Source organism: Phytophthora sojae, assembly GCF_000149755.1.
Source record: "Phytophthora sojae unplaced genomic scaffold PHYSOscaffold_5, whole genome shotgun sequence".
Classification (NCBI taxonomy): domain Eukaryota; phylum Oomycota; class Peronosporomycetes; order Peronosporales; family Peronosporaceae; genus Phytophthora; species Phytophthora sojae.
In genome coordinates, this window is record NW_009258119.1 from 815,871 (window position 1) to 832,397 (window position 16,527).

The window sequence follows — 16,527 nt, forward strand, 5'->3', positions numbered from 1 at the left end:
CTCGCTGCAGAACAACCGAACGGGCCGACACTCAGACAAAATGCCCTCATCTGCACGTCGTCGTGCTAGCTATACTTGTCTCTCGTAAGCTAGTTGCCGTGCCGATGCTTTCATACACCCATAGAGCTGCATGTATACTGTATAAGATACTATTATCACCTAGCGATCTCTTCGTATCAGCGCAACATACATGGTCCGCGCAATTAGATAGCACCACTGCATCACGAAAACCATCTGCATACAAACTAGAATAGCGGGGTTCTAGGTGCCTCCTTTTAGTAAAATTCATCCTTGGCCGGCTGGGCTGTCCAAACTGAAGCTCTACTCCTAAACCTGGCATCTGTCCAAGTAAGCGTAGCGAGCGTTTAAGGTTGGAGGACCGCGCGGAGTGCGTAGCATAGTGGTAGTTTAAATCAGTATAACTCATGGCTACAAATCTACTACTAAGTACTTAGTAGTACTTGCATAGCTTTTTACAAAAGCTACCAAGCTGGAGTAATTCCTCCTTATATGCCCAAGAGCAACGTAAAATCCAGAGCTCTTCCGGGCAGAGCACGGCTTTGTCCACTGGAGCTCGACTTAAATCTTCACGAGCCTACATTGCGTGCATACGAATATACATGACTGGAGCCATGCTTCAGATCTCACTCCATCTTCCGACCACAAGTCGTTGTCCGGGCACACAATCAAAATTCCACGCGTAGCGCACACATTTGAGGGCGCAGTGACCGCGAGGCCGCAGCAACTCCATCACATGTCGCGGTGCACGGGGGCCGCTGATGCGGTGGTCAAAAGTCAAAACACCTTGCAGGACCAAGGCCCACGCGAGGGCAAGGGTCTCCGTGTGTTTCGATGCAGCTGAAATACCAAGGGGGCGTCGCAGAGGAATGTCGACTCGGAGGACTTTGTTCACAGCGAGGGCACTCACGACGGCGGGCGTAGCAGCGACTCTCGATCTCCACTTAATCGCCGAAGTCACACGCTGGCACCACACACTCCAATTCACATCTCCACGTGCGTCACAAGCGTAAATCTCCATCATACTGCACGAACCGGTCACACTTAGAGCGTAACCCGGGTCAATACAGCTTCATCGTTTCAGGTCACAAGTCGGTTTCAGGGCTTGGTCAATCACTTCACAGGCTTCAGCGGTCTGCTTCGGGGCATATGCGTCTCAAAGGATGCTACACGCTCGGGTGGTCATCTCCTGCCTGCATCGCCTGGAAGGGGGCTCGCGCTCTAGCTCCCTGGTTAAATTCATACAGGAGGGCACCGCAGTTCAACTGAGTAACTGGCAGTCATTCTGCTTCTCTGTAGCCCTTCCACTTGACGAGATACTCGCGGGTACGTCGGGAGGTCCGAGTGCGCTTCTTCCAGCGTAGATCGAGGATCTTCTCGACCTCGTACTCATCGTTGGCAGCGTCCGGCTCCCAGCTGTTTTCAGGAAGCAAGGCAGTATCGAAGTCATCATCTTCATCCACATCAATCTCTTCAGCTGGGCGTTTCGGGAACAGCGCGCGCGGTTTCAGCCGGCTCACATGCACCCAAGGGTTCACGCGATAGCCAGTGTCTTTCACTTTGAGCTTGACCCTGAAATCGTCATGGACCTCTTCAATTCGGAATGGTCCGTGCCACAGGTGGGCAAGCTTCCGACTCAACCCTGGTTGCACCTTGGGTATGTAGAGCCAGACGGCATCGCCTTCCTTGAAACCAGCCTTGAGACGCTCCGACAACTCCACCCACTTCTGTGTCTGGGCTGCTGACCGAGCGCGCTTTACTTTTCGCTGCAAGTCCTCAGCACACGCCTGCGCGTAGCTGTAGTCTCGCTGCAGTTTGCGGCGCCACTCGTACGCGGTGCGTTCCTGGACACCCGAAGGTTTTGGCCCCAGCATGGCTGAAACCGTCCCTTGAGCGTCCCAGCCGTGGACCAAATAGAACGGAGTGTCAAGTCGAGTCGCATCGAACGAAGTATTCAATGCGAACATCAAGCGTTCCGCGTGCTCGTCCCAGTCGCTTTGATCAGACTCGACGATGTAGGCTCGGATGCTTCGCACCACAGTCTGGACAGACCGCTCCTGTTGGCCATTGGCTTGAGGGCGATATGCCAAAGTCGCGCGTTGCCTGCTACCCATCAGCTCTCTGAAACGCGTGAAGACTTCGCTCATGAATCTCGGGTCTTGGTCATGGCGCAACATTGAACTCGCACCAAACCTCATGAAGACCCGTTCCTCGTACGCCTCGGCGACATCTTGGGCTGTGGTCGAACTCATGGGCTTGCACATCACATACCCAGAGAACGCATCTTGGAACAGCAAGAGAAACGTGTTCCCACGCTCCGACTTGGGCAGGTGCGTTACGAAGTCCATTGACACGACCTCAAACGGACGAGTGGGTTCAATGTTCCCAGGCGAAGGTCCAGGATTAGGCGGTCGTCCCTTGGCTGACGCGCAGTCAGTGCACTTTTTGACGAAGACTTCGACATCATCATACATCCGGGGCCAAAAGAACTCAGAACGCAATTTTTCATACGTTCGAGTGATACCCTGGTGTCCGCCTTGATAGTCCTCATGCGCGTAGTGTAACATGTCCGGGCGCAAGTTTTCTGGAACCACCAACCTCAGCTCTGAATCCTTGTTGCGCGGGCGTTCTGGCGTCGGAGCACTTAAGCGATACAGGACCTCTCTCGAATCCAGGACGTACTGGTCGGCATACTTCGCAATCTTCTTGACCTGATCATGGGAAAGCTGGCCAAGTTCTCCCTTCAAGTAACTCTTGATTCCCATCAGGAAGGCGTCCCCGTCCTGATGTGGCTTGATACGCCTCCATCGTTCAGCCTGATACTCCAAGGACCCCATGGGCTCACGTTGCTCGTCGTCCTCCCTTGAACGCTGCCGAGTCACTGCAGTCAGGACTCGTGCGGCGAAGGTAAGCGGGCCTAGATCAGCACCCGAATCCTCCAGCCGCACAATGTTCACCGTTCCAATGTCTTCGGGTTCAGCACCAGCACCATGACTCTCCGGGTTCGGAGTGGCATTCGGCTTCATGACCTGTTCTGGGATCCGTGAGACTACCTGTAGGTCCAGCAGCTCATCCGCGTCCTCGACTGTCCACGTTTTGCCAAGTGCCAACGTCTTCGATGTCAGATAATCAGCAGCCTGGTTGTAGAGGCGCTTGGCGTGAACCAACTGCACCGTCTTGAACTTAGCCCTCAGCACTTCGTACTCCGCAAGCCTTCGCTGCAAGTTAGGCTGATGGCAGTTGATGAGACCTCGTGCCTGCTGGATCACGATCCTCGAATCTCCAACCACGACCACGTCCTGAACCCCGCGCTCAGACGCTAGTTTCAGGTCATTGAGCAATCCATGATCCTCTGCGTCATTCACCGTCACATCTTCCAGCATGAATCCATGTGCTTCCAAGACTGTCCATCCAGGCAACTGCCACAACACACATCCGCAGCTCCTTGTCGTGTAGAAGTCTTGGCCGCACCATCAAAGCTTAGAGCCACACCTTGGTAGTCAGCTTCAAGCATCTCGATGCTGATCGCAGGTGGAGGCTTGATTTGTCCCTTGGCTGGAATGAGCCCTTCAGCAATGGCATCCAGGTGCTCTCGGGGCGTGATGCGTGCAACTAAAATCGCGGCTAGACCATCCTCATCGCGCTGAACTCGGGACCCGCGGCGAAAAGCCGCTGCGCGAGCAGCAGGAGTCGCTCGTGCTGCGCCGCAAGTTTGACATCCACAAGACCGATGAGCGCAAGAACTTGCACATCAACGACCTGATGAAGAACCACGATAAGGCCTTTACGCAGATCACGAACTACAACAACGACATCACTAAGGGCAACCTATGGCTTATCGCCTCGCTCAAGAACGAGATCGCCGTCATGAAGAAGAAGGCAGCGGCCAACACCAAACCCCGTGCACGACGTGTCGCAGAAGAACAAGTGCCTTTTGGACACGCTGGCTGCTGCGATCCAGGAGGTGGAGCACCTCCGACACGAGCTCAAGGACGTGCAGAAGAACAAGCTCTCGCTGCGTAACGCCAAGGCGCGGCTGATGTATCTCGCGCAGCAAGTGCACGACCTTAAGCAAAGGCAGGCGGAGCGCACAACCAAGTACCGCACCATGGAGTCGGACCGCAACGTGCTTTACGACACGTTTGAGCACGCGATACAGACAATTCCCAAGGAGGGCGAGTGCAAGAACCTCATCCTGGAGCAGTGTCTCTACGCCATGGACGACCAGCACGCGCGTAAGGGGGCTCAAGTACAGGAGGTTCTGCTCGCTGCTAACCTCGACCTTGTGCAGGCGCGGCGCGTGATCGAGACGCTTGGCACGCTCCTGGACTCGAAGAACACAAAGATTTGCAACCTGCAGTACAACGTAGCCAAGGAGAGCAAAGCCTACAATGATACACTACGGACGTTCACAGAGAAGTTGATACAAATTGGCATCCCAGAGGAGGAAAATTGAGCTCTCGGCTTCAAACGGTTGACCTCCAACTTCATTACAGGCCAAGCGGGCCTCATAGCGGTGGGGTAGGTTTGTACTCAGAGTCTTGATTCCTTTTATCAAATAACATGTAGATTCGCGTCCATCGAGAACGTGTGGCGTAGTACTTGTTTGTTTTAGTGACGATGCAAAGCGTCAGTGTAGCTTCTGACACATTGTAGCAGCCACTACATTCAGCGTAGTGCACCCTGATTCTGACGCACTGCAGCAAAATAATGTATCACGAGCACAACCAGTGTTGAATAGGGAATATACTGTGATTTAGTAGCAAACAGCGATCTTAAAGCTAGTACATGTGCCATAACGATATGTATAGTCGAAAAGTGTGTGGAATAGTCGAACGTTGCGTGGTGTTTGGCTACTTCACTGTGGTGAAACGCTCTGTTTGTGTGGACACCTTCTTTATGTACCCGCAACGCACAGACTGTGCGTTCCCTCGTGCTTATGCGGATGGTCTACCTGTGGTGGTACACCGGCCTCCGCCGTGATCCTGTACTAGGCTTGCGCCTAGGCCCACTGTACTCGCATCCGTCATGGCTTTCATGTGCAACCGAAAGTTAGGATAGATGAGCAAGTGAATGGAGGCATGGATTTCTTTCACCCACTCGAACGCTCCTAGTCGACGTCCTTCCTTTGTAGTTTAGTAATCGGCGCCACCATGGATCCAAATCCTTCATCGAATCGCCGGATGTAGCTAGTCCAGCGAACAAACCACTTGGTTTCGACTGCGTCCATAGCTCTGAGAAACTGTTTCACAGCCGACTCTAACCGCTGTACGCCGCCACTACTGAGCTTGTTGTCCAAGTACTCTATGGACCGAGCTGTCAAGCTACTCTCCTCCAATTTCAGAGCCGACCCAGCCCGATCCAGCCGCTCTAATACGTTTGACATCTCGACCACGTGCCGCTCGATGTTGCCGCGCGGAAAGACCACAGTGTCATCTAGGTAGGCTATACACGTTACCCAGGTAGGTTCTCGTAATACCCCATTCATCATGCGCTGAAAGGTTAACGACGCGTTCGGCAAGCCGAAAGGTACGTGGATAGACTGATAGAGCACATTTATTTTCATCACACAAAGGCGTTTCACTATTGCCAAGCTCGCCCAACCACTGACCAACTCTGTTCGCGTCCAACTCGACGTTCATGGACAAAATGGTCATGTTCTCATCCACGGACACCCAGGTGCCAAGTTTCTGTTTTTAGTGTGGGTAGTTTCGCCGCCTTATCGCTGCTATTGATCGCTGGAACCCATGCACGCCCATTGCGTGTCGTCTTGACCGTAGCCGCGCCCGGGTAGTGCGTGGAATAGAAAGCCCGCGCTCACCATCTACCGCCGCTACAGATACTTCCCCCAGTTCACTGCGTGGTCCGCCCTCCATGTACTGCTTACCATACACGCCATCGACAATCTGGCGCCAGTGCAGCTGCCATGGATTTTTACGGCCATCGCTCCGTCGTCGTATTCACTCTCATTGCGGTTGAAGTCCATCGTTGTTGCTCGCTGATTTGAATTTGTTTGTTCGGCACTAAAAATCTATTTTTCCGCGCTCAACCAGAGGCGCTGTTGTCATCGGTTTCCCCAGATAAAGCTCGGAACTACCTACCAAGATCCAGGGCAGTAGCAGGCAGTGGCGGGGCCTGTCGGTAACTACCATTTTGCAAGTCTCCGTTCTAGATTTAGACCGTTCTAAAAAATGGGCTCGTTTTGCCGGTGAGCCCACAGCAATTCTACTTATACGTCCGATGGGGTGTAGCTTCCATAAGTATTGTACATGCGGCTCGGCCAGCACAACCAAAACTAACAAGACTACGTTCAGATAACTATGGATTGCAACAATCCCCACAGACTTTACATTCTAGAGATCAAACTCAAAATCATGAACAAAGTTCAGGAATAATTTTGGCGATCTGGAAGAGGGACCCTACGCCCAGTACAAAGCAGACCCAAACGGTTTGATTCCAATGTTTCAGCAAAATTACCAATATCGAACCAGAAACCGCCGGTATACTGTTTTGGCGCTTCGTTATTGTAACTGATTGATCCTTCCTGGCGGGTTGGGAAGTACATGGTTTGGAATTACGTTGTTGGAGGTTTAGATGGTTCAAACCCACCTGTGTTTCATGGCTGAAATCTCCCTAGATTCAACTATCCTCAAAGTCCCCATGTACATTGTTTCTTAGACTGTCCCCCACAAACGAATGAGCGCTTTCTGTACTTTACTACTAGAACGATGGCTCATAAGAACCTGAATCAGCTTGCACAACATCACTGGCTGTCCTCGTGTCCGTGACATCATACACACACGTAATCTTCAACTCGGGTCGCGCCTCATTCACCAACTTTCCTCTAGACCACAACTAGCCGTCAACCACGGCCAAACCACTGGCATCTGCCCATCCATACCTAAAGTCCAGCCAACGCACCCACCAACGCTGTAGTAAACGCCTAAGAGATGAAAACAGGTCAATTCTAACAGTTGATCATGGGTATGATGGACAAATAGGTCACACATCGGTAAGCTTAAGGGGTAACATCCACACAAGATACACACGAGATAGAGGGTAAATTGCGCGCACGCGTGCATTAGAATGGGCGCAAGGTGCGTGTAAACGAAATCGGTTTCAAAGCCAATCTGTAAGTACTTTCGCGCTTTTATGAAACGAACGACGGTCCACTTCTCTAGCCGCCTGTTCAGACATCATACATCATGTTTCCTCAGCCCAAACGACAGTACACGACACCTCCCTGAGCTTCTTCCGTACTCTGTCAGTGCGCTCCGCAAGATGACACGACGACGGACCAAAGCTGCTTCTCTATCGACGATCAACCCATGAACGACGAGTCAGACGGCTGACAAGGATGACGTAGACGACATGGGTGGCGTGAGCGATGGCGTGGGTATCGATGAGGGTACGAACGGTATGCGAGAATATGAGCGACGCAATAGCGTCAAGGACCTGGAGTTACCAACGTTTACGCTATCGCCGAAGGTCTCGGTGTCCGCGCGGATAGACTACGTGAACTTGGCGCTGAAAGAAGCTGCGGAGTCGAGATGCAGGCGCAGGTTAAATAAGTCTTTCTGATTCATCTCGGCAACAAAATCATGAAGAATCGGCCGAGGGGTGGCCGAGTGGTGGGTCGACATGGACCGCCAGATGCCTGAACAGAAGAGGACATAGTCCAACATGAAGAAGGACCTCTTGTGGTGTTGTGGGGTTTGGGGAAAGTTGGCAGCCGAGTGGCGCGCCTATATGCGTTGATGATGCCCGGAGAGACGCACGCCCACTTCGCGGCTGGTCTTCGAGATGTAGTCGGTCGAAACAAGGTTAGCGAGCGCGTTTTACTCACGCATCATTCCTGTATTAGATGGCCAAGAAGCTGGCCCGCCGAGATCCGAAGCCGCGCATGCACGGGAAGGCGGTAGCCAAGGCGACGGAGATCGATGACTAGATGGACGTGGCTCAGAGCATGATTGATTTCTGTCGTTCCGATGGGAAGTACGACGGGAGGCACCAACGTGATCTCAGTAACTAGTTGCCGCCGGAGATTGTCGCAGGTTTGGACAGCGAGATGGTGCAGTCTGAGGCGGAGCACGTAGCTCTCTTCACTAATTCTCAGGGCGTCTACGACGCCTACTCCGATTCGTGGGGTCCTCCGCCTGGCAACGTCTGGAACGGCAAGTATTAGTACGAGCCGAGGAAGTCGGTGTGGAAGACGGCGCCGGAATGAACGACGAGCAGTCTGCCGAAAACGAAGACGGCGGCTGTCAAACCGTAACCGAAAATGGAGATGGTAGTGTCGAGCGCTGAGGAGGCGGATACGAAACCGCGGCGTAAACGCGGTGAAGCAAGCTGTGAACGAAAAGCGACATCGACAGGTTCCCCGCGAGATTTGACACGTGGTGAACGAGGAGAGGCGAGTGACACGCCCTACAAGCTGGTCGTTACAGTGTCCTGTGGACCCGAAGTAATGATCGGAATCTGCTTGGTGATTACGCATGTGAGAGCACGGATGCCGAAGCAAACGCGGAAAACGACGCGTACCTGGAGGAGCTCAGACAAAGGCACAAGCAGCCTCGGAAAACAGTAAACGGACGTCGTAGACGGGTTATGGCGTCCGGATCTGGCCGAACGACCCCGATGAGGACGGACGAACGAGGATGAATAAGAACAGACGGCGACATCGACTGTTTCCGAGCGAGCTGCAGCAAGTAGCGGGTGGATGGCGGGGTTGCGGCCGGTGGACATTGCGAACAAGAACCGCAGGCGAATTAGGGCGGGGTCAGGGCTGCCGATGAATGAGAACATGACGAGTGGGTCAAGGGATGAGAAGTCAATGACGACGACGTCGAGTACGTTGGCGCTGACGCCGGGCTACCGACAGCCATGATGGAGGTGAACGATGTACAGCGGAGTGTAAAGATCGACAGCTTTGTTCGCTACACTACAGCGGGCACTGAGTGGATGGTGCGCGGTGACTAGGGGGATACGAAGACACCAGTTGTAATGGGCCTACTTTGGCTCACTACTTTAGCTTTCACGTGTGCGCAAGTGTGTGAGGAAGCGTAGCTTAGTTTAAACTAGAGTTAATTATACTCGGACCTCCGAGTATAGATTAATCTAAATAAACGATCCAAATAATGTTTTTTGGGTTAAAATGAGAACTGCTATTTTTGTTTTATGCTTTCTGACTTCCTCTAAATGTATAGATAAATGGAATTCGTCGTGCAAAGTGAACGAAACAAAAACTAGAAATATTTCTATGCTATTTCGATACAGTTTCTATCGGCAAGAGTCGCAGTTTAAGTAACGATGGAAGCTCTCGATGCTCGCGTTGAGCAAGTGCTGGGAAGTATCACCTCTGACAACACCAAGTACATCTACGAACTTTATCTCGCTTCATAGAGTGGCTCTACGAGAATACGGAGGCGGATCGACGGCAAGTCCTGTTTACTAGTACGTTTCGTGAGCTGGGTGCAATTAATGGGGAGAGTATCGCGCAGTGGTTCTCTATCGTCCCTTTACGAAGCATTGTCAATCTAAGTGTATTAAGTACTATGGAGTGTATGCGCTACTTGACCTCGATGGAGCAGCGTGGTGTCACCGGAAAGTCGACTTTTGGAAATGTTCGCTCGGCGATGGTGTACCTTCACACTCAGACAGAGTCCTCGGTGAATGCTACTGCAACGATGCACACCGAGCTTTACACATGGGGTGGGGGCTTTCATCAAGTGCCAAGAGAGTTTGTGCTACCCGCAAGAACCGTTCGCGTTGTGTGGCAGCAATGGTGTGCTGGGCAACCGCCACTAGAGCAGCTATCAAAGCACGATATGGCTTCAAGACTACAAAAGATCCGGCTTGCAGAGCTTCAGCGGCTGATGCGCTTCGTTGAAGCACTTCTGACGAGTGATGAGGTCCTGCGAGCGCACAGCTCTCTCGATTCGGCTGGCCTTCTTTTTGAGCAAGTAAAGAATCGTTTACCGTTCTCATCGACGTCGAGTAAAGGACGAGCGCGTAGACTTGACCAACTATCGTGGAGAACACTCGCCCGTGAGCATGCAAGGCACAGCTCCAGCTAGACTAGCTACCATTACGTAGGTGAGTAGCGGTAAGCTTACACAATACACATTTACTTCGAAGTGGTAGTGTTTCTACTTTCACACTGTGTACCAAATGTGCGGCACAATATGCTTCGTGCAAACTGCACGATGAATTCCACTACATTTTGCATTATTGACAGATTCATTTGATTTTTGTATATCTGGCATTTTTGCATTCGTGGAATTCGCCGGTCAATTTGCACCCCGAATTCTATACGAAGTGGCAGATTCTCACGGCGATTTCCGTAGAAGTAATATTCTAGGTTAGGTATCTGCCAACGGCTGGTTGGCAGAATTCTCATGCTATGCATGTCGCTCATTGGCTAAAATATGCTGCTTTCAGCCAATAGGAACCCTAAGTCTCTATGGACCACCCGTCGTGGTGATCGTAAATGTATGTAGCCTTTGGTGTGTCTACACCAAGGTCGAGAAAATCTTTCGAACCTCTAACAGACGTCGTGTCTGTTAGAGTTACAAGTGACTGTAACCACTTGTGCGTGTAAACCTGTTACACCAGTGAACTATGCGGAGGACATCCGTGGCTCCCTCCTGGATGTTGTTGATGTCTAGCGGTTTGGGTGCATCAGTGTGGTCGATGATACGATCCAGACTGCTGTGCGTCGTGGACGGATGCACGGACGAGCCCCTCGTCGGTGTGAGGGCACGTTCCTGATCGCAAGGCATACAAAACAGAAGTAGCGCCGGGGCTGATGGGCGTGTCGTGTCGAGTGGGTGTCAACATAAATGCTACACAATGGGGTTCGTGATACAAACACAGTAATATCTGCCCCGTTTCTAGAATTTGAATGTTCTAAAAAGTGTCCGGTGAGCCTTGCGTGGATAGATCTGTAGACTAGGCGAGCAGCCTGATCGGAAAAATGCTGTCATCACCGTACAAACCGAAGCTTACAATTTACTATCGCCAAAGCGGAATTGATTCAATATATTTGACAATAAACCTTACATGCACCGACACTGGACAACACGATGGACGTAGCTCCCCATCCACCTAGAAGGCGCAGTAGGCTTGGAACCCCACGGCCTGATCGCTCGCTGCTTCCATCGCGCTCATGCGGTTGGAATACTCCACGCACGTCGTGCAGAACGCGATCTTGTGCCGCAACAACTTGCTGTCGGGCGAGAGGAAGCTGATGGTCTTGACCACCTTGCACGCGGAGCACAACCCATTCATGCAGATCTTGCACGTGTCCTTGAAGCGCCTGGCCCGACCCGACCGAAGATCGCGGCGGCAGGTCATGCAAACGTGTTGGTAGTGCGGCGCGGTCGGGACGTTCTCCGCTCGTCGGCGCTGCAGCAGCCAGGTCAACTTCTTCATGAGCCCGCACTCGACGTAATTCGTAGCCGACAGTAGAGCGTTGGCACACACTGGTAGAACCACCGACTCTGGTAGGTTACCGCCCGGCTCCACCGAGTCGAAGCAGAACGTGTCGATGACGTTCGGCGCGATCTGCCGGAAGAACCCCGTGCAGTTGTGCTTGGCCCGAATCACATTAGGCAGGGGTTGAGTCTTGGGCGATTCGATGGAGTGCAGCATCATGTAGCCCACCCGCTCTCCATTAGCGAAGTGTAGAATGCCCGACGCCTCCAGGCAGATAAAGTCGCGGTCGTGCAGCAGACCCGTGCGGCTTAGGGGTAGATCGATCTGGAACCACTTGACCGTGACCGAGCGAAATGGCTCCGAGGCAGTAGGCGAGACCAGCGTGGCCAGCACGGCGCCGTCGCTGTAATCCCGCACATAGGACGCCTTGATGTGCATGATGTCCGTCGTGGGGTTCACCGTGCCGAACATGAGGTCGTCCAGCTGCCCTTGGAACGAGCCGACGCTGAGTACCACGGGCTTGACGCCGCCGCTGCAGTCGTCGATGGGCACCGGGCAGCACCCTGTCTGGTTGCGCCGCATCGAGCCCCGGGTCGACTTCTTGGCGTAGATGTGCAGGTCGTCCTTGGACTTGACGTGCTTCCAGCGCGCGAGGTTCACCTGCGAGTTGCTCATGACGTACGCCTCGTACTTGCGGAACGTGTCCTCGACCAGGTCGTTCTCGATCTCGAGCAGCATGCGCTGGTCTCGCAGCGTGAGCAGCAGCGTGTGGTAGGGGCTCATGTTGAAGCGGTCCTTGGGCATCGTCGACGCCTCCGGCGGCGGGCGAGCGTATTGCGTTGTGGTGGACAAGGCGGCGGTGCGCCCCACTTCTGCATGTGAGCTACCGCGGTGCAACAAGGCCCGGCCGGACTCAATACAATGCTACTCAAGTGCAAGTGTGAATGGAACAGTTTGTATGGGGCGCGTCGATATTTGAGCCCCTCTCATGGCGCAGGCGACCAGCTTGCTGGCGTACCAGCGGTTGAAGCTCCGTGCTACACTCTTGACGCCCTCTTCACCGTGGTTTAATGGCAGCGCTATCGCGGAGATCGGGACGCGAGCGCGGCGGGAGCGATGACTGTCGCTTGATGGCAGCCGCGCTGCCGTTCTGCTGATACCGCCGTGGCCACGCTGGCCACCACGGGAGACTCGTAAAGCACGCCATTTGATGCCGCGACTCCCATTGTGATGCGCGGGACGCCGCCGGGACGAGAAGGACCCTTCTCGATGGTCTAGAAGCGATCTGTAGGGGCTACAGATGATGGCGCGATGTGTAAGAAATCATTCCAACCAACATTGAACAAGTAGATACTACAATGCTCACAATTAATAGCGAAATTTTGTGCTACGATCGACAGCCAGAACTAGGCACCTCTCTTCCCACGCACGCGCAACTCTCATGCGCTCTGGTCACAGACCAACGCTTAAAACGGCAAACTATTTCAAAATTGGCCTCGAATGTCTCGGCTTCAGTAGCGAGACAGCGGAGCAACACCTATTTTTGCCTGCTCCAAATTCGTGTCGGTGCAGCTGGAGAGTTCGTGGGCCACGAGGGCCACACAAGAAAACCCGACTGCATTGGCGTGCATGGCAGTTCTTCCGCACGGCCATGCTGGTCCTGGATGCTTGGACGTGCCAGTACCTTGTGTTGACCTACGTATTTCTCGCGCCTGGATGGAATTTTTCGAGATTATTCCCTGTTGGCAACCTTTTTTTCTTGATCTTGGTCTTGCCAGCCACGTCTATTCTTCGATGATGATCAAGTCGCGCCCAAACGTAGTATATCTACAGCTGACGTCGGTCTCGACATCGATATCCGAGGTTGAAGTATATTCCTGAAATGATTATTTTGCCAGGCTAACTTCTTTTTTTTCTGAAAAATGTCATTAGTGTTTGTGGTGGCAATTTGCTTCTGGTGCTTGGCGTGCTCAGGTAGCTTTTGCAACTTGCTGGCTGGATGGAAATGGGAGTTTCCGTGTACAGAGTTCCGCTGTACGCGAACACACATCACTTTTTACGATTTTTGAGGACCAAATACAGCGTACGTCAACTATCGAGGGCTACTTAAGCTTGCTGTTGTCAGCTTTCCAGCTGCTAGATCGCGTACGATAAGGTTGCATATATATATATCATTTGCTGTTTGCAGCCTTATATTATACTGCGAAGTGCAATTATTTTATAAAACCACGGCAACATACATTGCTGCCGTAGTTAATGGGAACCGTTGATTCACACGTTTGGCGAACTTCTTGGAATTCCAAGTAGCTATTCAGAGTCAAGGGTGCTAGAATTGAAGTATCTGATCGTACTTTTTACGGGTTTACCCGCAAGAAGCAAGAGGTGATAAAATAGCTCAGTAGCCACTTGGCTTTGCGTTGCCGTGGTCGCTTCAACTACCGAGGCTATTCACGGTGTTCTAAGTTCGCCAACTTCCGCTTCATCTGATCGCGTTGTGCGTCAAGTCAAGTTTGTCGCTATTTTGAAGGTCAAAGCAGTATTACTACTTCGTCCAGGCAAGAGGCACAAGGTCAAAACAATGGTCACCCAGCACGACATGGACGATATCTCGCGAAAATTGTTCAACCCATTCATCCTTGTGCTCGACGCGTGGACCTTCCAGCACCTCGTGTTGGTGTATTACCCACGTCGGAAGGAATTCCGAGTATGGCTTCTCGTGCTGGCCTCCTTTATTGGCTTTGCAACGCACTTGTATGTGTACGACGACCACGACACAATATCCATGGCCAACACTGTATCCAAGACATGCCTCCAAATGACATTCATCATCCAGATCACTATCATCGGTCGCGATGTTTGTGTCAAGGTCAAGCTTCTGTCCATTCGCTGGCTCACTTATATTGCGGAGGCTTTAGTCGTGCTGGGGTGTCTTCAAGTGCTCGCTTCTTTGCTGGAGATAACTGGTGTGAGAAGTAGGGGCACAATCCACTTGCTCGGCAATATCCTCGAGACCATCTCGCTGGTGTTCGTGCTGGTGTTTCACTTCTACTACTTGTCGCTCTCTCGCGGCTGCCGTCGACTGATAACGGAGCGCAAGTTCGAGATCCTTCTGTACACATGCTTCGCCATCCACGAGTTCCCGTTCATGCTGCTTGAGCACCATACTGGCGTCACGTGGGAGTTCGCGCAGGGACTTTGCAACCGCGTGGTACTCGCGGCGTGTATTTTGCAGAACATCCGCAAGAAGGCAGTTCCCAGCGGTGGCAGCTCCGCCGTCTTCAAGAGCAAGAGGAGCTCCATCCTTGGGTCATTTACGTCGGCGCGAGGGTCCTTCCTAAAGCCGAAAGCAAATACCGATACTCAAGAATCACGAGCCATCTCCTACTCAAGTGGAACTTTGATGAAGATTGTCCCAAGGCGCAGTTCCGGCCAGCCATTCCCTGATATCTCAAAAATTGCGGTGATCTCCGAAAGGGCCGAGAGTCAACCGAAAGTTACCACTTCAGGAGAGGAAAAATAAAACCCACGAAAAATGGTTTATGCCCGCGACTCTTCTAACAATGTTAGCGTATTCGTGCTGGGTTATCTCCACAAAAATCTTTCTCCCAATCGATAGCATACAAGCCTGGTAGGTGTTATTCAGTATTTGCTGAGTGTTTTCGCAACGTGGACAGACAAATAACATACTTGAGTAGTAGACGTAGTGCAATAGAGCTGAACCGCATAGGACACAGTATGCATTCTATTCACGCCAGTCTGTGGTTTTAGTATTTCTGTTCTGAGTTTAGCTGGAAGGAGATTCCTGTAAGCAGCGTCGCAGCGCCGAATCTATTCGTAGCACGAAAAACTGCGATGCTGTTCATCGCCTACACGGACTGACGGAGTTATTAGAACCAGGACGATCTTAGTTTTACAAATTCCTCGGTCGGGTTGCAAGAATAAGCACATCGTTTCCCTCTCCATTCCTGGGAGGGTCACACACTGACCATTTCTTCATTTCGACGGCGTTGGACAGAAAGAGCGTTTTATAATTTGTGTTCCCTGCCCGGCCATGGCCTTCACTCAAGAGGGCATGGACTCCATCTCCAGATCGTTATTCCTCCCGCTTATGTTGGTGCTGGACGCTTGGATGTTTGAATACTTGGTGTTGGTCTACTATTCAAGATGGCGAGACGTCCGTGTGCTTGCTCCTCTTCGCGGATCTGCTCTCCTTCATGACCCACGTATACTTCCACCAAGACCTCGACGTCATGCTGGCTTTGAACGGAGTCTCCGAGACCAGTCTGCAGTTGACTTTCCTCATCCAGATCACCATCATCGGCCGTGCGGTAGGTCGCAAAGTGAAGCTTCGGTCCATCGCCCGACTGACTCGCGCCGCCGAAGTTCTCATCTTGTTGGGGTGGCTGCACGTATTTGTCTCTATCCTCGAGGCTTCGGGCGTGAGCACGCACGACCGACTGCACTTGATCGGGAACGTGTTGGAGTCTGTATCGCTCATCTTCGTGGTGGCCTTCCGCTTCTTCTACTTGTCGCTGTCTGGTGGCTGGCAACGCGTACAGTGAGAAAAAGCTCGAGTTAGCGCTCTACAGCGCGTTCGCTCTCCATGAAGTTCCGTTCTCCCTTCTGGAGCACCACGCAGGCGTGAAGAACGAGTTTGCTCAGGGAATATGCAACCGCCTGCTCATCATGGCCTGCATCCTGCTCAACATCCACCAGAAAGCGCGTCCAAGAAGCCACGGCAGCTACAAGAGCAAACGCGAGTCTCTCACGAACAATCGGGGGTCAGTCGCATCGTCGAGGGGGTCCTTGATCAAGGTGCCTACGGGAAGGCTCAGCGTGGACATTCCAACCTCCTTGGTGTCGTCTCGAGCGTCCTTCACCTCCTTCCACACGACCACAGTCAAGCACAACTCGAATCCAGCCTTGTCAGGGTTCCCCGACATCGCCAAAATTGCGGTGACTTCGATCCAGCAAAGTGGTGATGTACTGGAGGTATCGACCAGTTGAGCTAGATCAAACAGCATTCCAACATCACAGCTCTTGCAGTCCCTGTGTCACGATAACTAGCTATTG

General features: G+C 52.5%; 5 protein-coding genes across 5 annotated transcripts; 3 read left to right on the forward strand and 2 right to left on the reverse strand.

Moving 5' to 3' along the window:
• Positions 1-3,593: 3,593 nt before the first annotated feature.
• Positions 3,594-4,474, forward strand: PHYSODRAFT_263859 (hypothetical protein; the record flags this gene model as incomplete). Its single annotated transcript, XM_009530091.1, has 3 exons — positions 3,594-3,624; positions 3,647-3,945; positions 3,980-4,474. The coding sequence occupies 3 exons, from the start codon at positions 3,594-3,596 to the stop codon at positions 4,472-4,474; spliced, it is 825 nt and encodes a 274-aa protein (XP_009528386.1).
• Positions 4,475-5,131: 657 nt separating this feature from the next.
• On the reverse strand, positions 5,132-5,335 carry PHYSODRAFT_404746 (hypothetical protein; the record flags this gene model as incomplete). Its single annotated transcript, XM_009530092.1, has 1 exon — positions 5,132-5,335. A coding segment is annotated over one exon (204 nt), but the record flags the coding sequence as incomplete, so codon positions are not given.
• A 4,369-nt stretch (positions 5,336-9,704) lies between these two features.
• On the forward strand, positions 9,705-10,094 carry PHYSODRAFT_510286 (hypothetical protein; the record flags this gene model as incomplete). Its single annotated transcript, XM_009530093.1, has 2 exons — positions 9,705-9,902; positions 9,978-10,094. The coding sequence occupies 2 exons, from the start codon at positions 9,705-9,707 to the stop codon at positions 10,092-10,094; spliced, it is 315 nt and encodes a 104-aa protein (XP_009528388.1).
• A 1,030-nt stretch (positions 10,095-11,124) lies between these two features.
• PHYSODRAFT_506349 (hypothetical protein) lies at positions 11,125-12,258 on the reverse strand (the record flags this gene model as incomplete). Its single annotated transcript, XM_009530094.1, has 1 exon — positions 11,125-12,258. The coding sequence occupies one exon, from the start codon at positions 12,256-12,258 to the stop codon at positions 11,125-11,127; it is 1,134 nt and encodes a 377-aa protein (XP_009528389.1).
• A 1,774-nt stretch (positions 12,259-14,032) lies between these two features.
• PHYSODRAFT_332989 (hypothetical protein) lies at positions 14,033-16,461 on the forward strand (the record flags this gene model as incomplete). Its single annotated transcript, XM_009530095.1, has 3 exons — positions 14,033-14,876; positions 15,619-15,982; positions 16,014-16,461. The coding sequence occupies 3 exons, from the start codon at positions 14,033-14,035 to the stop codon at positions 16,459-16,461; spliced, it is 1,656 nt and encodes a 551-aa protein (XP_009528390.1).
• Between the last annotated feature and the right edge of the window lie 66 nt (positions 16,462-16,527).